At 41.4% G+C, this 3,898-nt stretch overlaps 1 protein-coding gene across 1 annotated transcript; it reads right to left on the bottom strand.

Annotated features, from left to right (window-relative positions):
- Window positions 1-2,483: 2,483 nt before the first annotated feature.
- Window positions 2,484-3,536, bottom strand: LOC139875472 (uncharacterized). Its single transcript, XM_071862809.1, has one exon. The coding sequence runs from the start codon at window positions 3,534-3,536 to the stop codon at window positions 2,484-2,486; it is 1,053 nt and encodes a 350-aa protein (XP_071718910.1).
- Between the last annotated feature and the right edge of the window lie 362 nt (window positions 3,537-3,898).

The following is a 3,898-nucleotide window of genomic DNA, read 5'->3' as shown; positions in this document are numbered from 1 at the left end:
CCATTCACCTATAGCGAATGATAAGGCTCGCACTCGTTTATTATAGTACTTAGCGATTTGTTGTTTATTATTTGCTTCGCGAATAGCAGCCATTAATCTCCGCTCTTCTATAAAATTGAGATTTTCGCACAACACAGAATCATTTGCTTCTTCATCAAAGTTAGCGATTCGATGCGTTGGTACTAAAATTTCAGCGGGGATTACTGCCTCAGAGCCATAAACCAGGCTAAAAGGAGTTTCGCCTGTGCTCTTTTTGAAAGTTGTGCGATGTGCCCATAACACATTAGGTAGTTCATCTACCCAGCCAGTTCGCTTTTCGCACAATCGCTTTTTGATACCGCTTACGATATCGCGATTTGTTACTTCGCATAAACCATTAGCTTGTGGGTGCGCAACCGACGTAAACTTTTGCACAATGTTTAGGTCAGTGCACCACGTCTTAAATGGATCTTTCGCTATTTGTGCGCCATTATCGCTTACCAATTCACGCGGAATACCGAATCTACACACGATGTATTCCCACACAAAATTACGCACTTGTACACCAGTAATAGTGCGAACCGCTTTCGCTTCAACCCACTTAGTAAAATAATCAATAGCAACGATCAGGAATTTAACATTGCCAGGCCCTGCAGGAAATGGCCCCACAATGTCAATCGCCCATTTACTAAATGGCCACGGCGAATTAACAGGAATCATGTCATGCCGCGGCATTCGATTTTGCGGAGCATGTCTTTGGCAACTTTTACAGCGTTTAACAATTTTTGCAACATCGCGGTATAGGGAAGGCCAAAAGTATCCCATCCGCATTATTTTCGCAGCTATAGTCTTATAACCTGAATGTAACGCACAAGTACCATTATGTACTTCTTCAACAAGCATTTCTGCCTCAATTGGACCAACACAGCGCATCATTGGTCCGCAATACGATTTCCGATATAAAACATCATCTTGAATGATATACATCGGCGCTCGCTCTCGCACCAACCAAGCTTCGCGACTATCCTCTGGCAGAATATCATTGCAAATATATTGCAGGATTGGCTCCATCCAATTTGGCTGCACCTCTGTAACAGAAGCGACCATTAAATCGCTATCAATTGATTTACTTGGCAATTCTACAACCCACACTTGCTTTTGAAAGTGCGAAAAAGTTAGAGCAGCTAACTTGCTCAAGGCATCTGCCTTTTTATTTTGACTTCTGGGCACCTGCGCAAGTTCAAAATGCACAAACCGCGCAGCAGTTTCTTTTAACAATTGTAAGTACTTCTGCATAGAAGGATCATGTGCCTCAAAAGATCCGCTAAACTGATTCGCTACTAGCTGCGAATCTGTAAATGCACGCAAGTTATCAATATTCATTTTCTGCGCAATGTTTAAGCCTGCAAGTAATGCTTCGTACTCTGCTTCATTATTTGTTACGTCGAAATTAAACCGCAGTGCGTAAGTGTGTTCTTCGCCATTAGAACTTACGAGGACTAAGCCCGCACCTGCACCTTCCGCACAAGAAGCACCATCAGTATATAACTCCCAAGTTTCATTAATTTTTGGTTTTAGCGCGGTTCGCTCATTGATCACTTCCAACTCGCCAGACAACTCTGCGAGATAATCTGCCATAACTTGTCCTTTTTCCGCGCTTCGCGGAAAATAGGATATTTGATATGCACCTAACTCAACCGCCCATAGTGCAAGTCTACCAGATATCTCTGGTTTTGTTAAGACTTGCCTTATTGGCAGATTGGTTAGCACATGCACTGGATGTCCTTGAAAATATCTGCGTAATCTTCGCGTTGTTAGAATAAGCGCATATACAAATTTTTCGATAGGTGCGTAGTTTATTTCGCTCCCTGTAAGAGCTTTACTAACAAAATACACTGGCTTCTGTATTTTGTTTCTTTCCGCTATTAAAATTGAACCAAACGCTTCGTTTGCTACTGAAATATAAAGATAGAGAGTTTCGCCATGAATTGGCGCTGTTAATGTAGGCAAAGTTTTCAGCAGGTTTTTCATTTCCTGAAACGCGGAATCTGCTTCCGCAGTCCAAACAAAATTCTTTTGTTTCAAGCAACCTTTTAATGTCTTGAAAAATGGCAATTGTCGCTCAGCGGCTCTGGACAGAAAGCGCGTTAATGCGGCTAATTTTCCCGTTAAGCTTTGCACTTCCTTAACCGTTTTCGGCGCGGTCATATTTTCAATAGCCGCAATCTTTTTTGGATTAGCTTGAATACCTTGTTCCGTAACAAGATATCCTAAAAACTTTCCTTCAGTCTCGCCAAAACTGCATTTTAGCGGATTGAGTTTCATGTTTATTTCGCGGAGTTTATCAAATGTTTCGCGCATATCTTCAGTTATTCGCTCTTGCGTTGTACTTTTGATGACTAAATCATCAACATAAGCTTCAAGGTTTCGCCCTATTTGCTTATCAAACGCGGTGTCAATCAAGCGTTGATATGTCGCACCCGCGTTGATTAGTCCAAACGGCATCATAATATAGCAATATATACCTTTGCCAGTGTGGAACGCGGTTTTATCTGCGTCTTCCTGTGCCATAGGAATTTGATGATAACCTCGCGCCGCATCCAGAAAGCATTTATATGGAAACGCATGCAAAGTAAATCAATTTCTGGCAGCGGATAGTTATCTTTTGTACACACTTTATTCAGATCTTTGTAATCAATACACATTCGCCAGGAATTATCGGGTTTTTTAACCAAAACTGGATTTGCGATCCACGATTGATATTGAACCTCGCGCAAAATTCCGGCTCGCACTAATTTTGTAACCTCTTCGCATAGCCATTTAACGCGATCTGGAGCCATACCCCTTCGCTTTTGCACCACAGGTTTTAACGCTGGGTTCACATTAAGCTTGTGTTCCGCGATATAACGCGGGACACCGGTCATATCGTTTTCGCACCAAGCAAAAACGTCCATATATTCTACAAGCAATTGCACAATTCGCTTTCGAGTATCCGCACTTATATTGCGGCCTACTTTTATTTTTTGCTCTGGATATGCAGGATTAACAACCTCCATGCTATCCGTAATATTTTCAAGTTTCTGGTCTGCGGCTTTAACATTTACAGCCGCACAAATGGGCATAATGCTCACTGAGCATATTGTGGCAATTCCCTTATATGTTGGAAATTTAATCATGCCATGAATTGTAGACGGCACGATTCCAAATCTGCTTATAGCGGGTCTTCCTAACAACATGTCATAGCGAGAAGAAGCTCGCATAACATAGAAGTCCAACCGCGCTTGTCGCGCTAAAGTAGCATTGTTTACATCGGCTAGTTCGATATTTAGCGACAAGACGCCAACTGGTAACGAAGATTCTCCTGCAAAACCGGTTAGCGAAACCGCGGTCATTTGCAGATTTGCTTTAATATCCTCTGGCAATTGAGCAAAACATTGCTCGTAAATAATATCAACGCTACTGCCATTATCCACATGAACTTTCATGACTGTGATATTAGCGTCCGCAATATTGCACGATACTACTATCGGCATTTCAGAAAAATCATCGCTCTGCATGTTTGGAAAGCTAATTGGCGCAGATTGCCAATTATTATACATTTTGGCGGATTTTCGCTTTTTCCCCTTTTTTGAACATTAGCTCGCATAGTGGCCACGTTATCACTATTATTAGCCATTATTTACCGCCAATTTTGGAAACGCACACCTGCAAATCATCACAACAATAACACGATCTAAAATTAAACCGCTTAATTAATTGTTAAAACAGCGTTTAAACAAAAAATTTCAGCTTAATTTTATAAAACGGGTCCCACGGATGGCGCCAATTGATCAATCCTTAATTAATCATGTTACTTAATTACGGATTGAGTGCAATAAGATTATAATGGAGTATGGGATGTTGTGCAACTATTTTGGGC

The sequence above is a fragment of the Rutidosis leptorrhynchoides genome, chromosome 11 (genome assembly GCF_046630445.1).
Source record: "Rutidosis leptorrhynchoides isolate AG116_Rl617_1_P2 chromosome 11, CSIRO_AGI_Rlap_v1, whole genome shotgun sequence".
In the NCBI taxonomy this organism is placed as follows: Eukaryota; Viridiplantae; Streptophyta; class Magnoliopsida; order Asterales; family Asteraceae; genus Rutidosis; species Rutidosis leptorrhynchoides.
The sequence above is the reverse complement of the archived record's forward strand: the minus strand, read 5'-3'. Positions and strand labels throughout refer to the sequence as shown.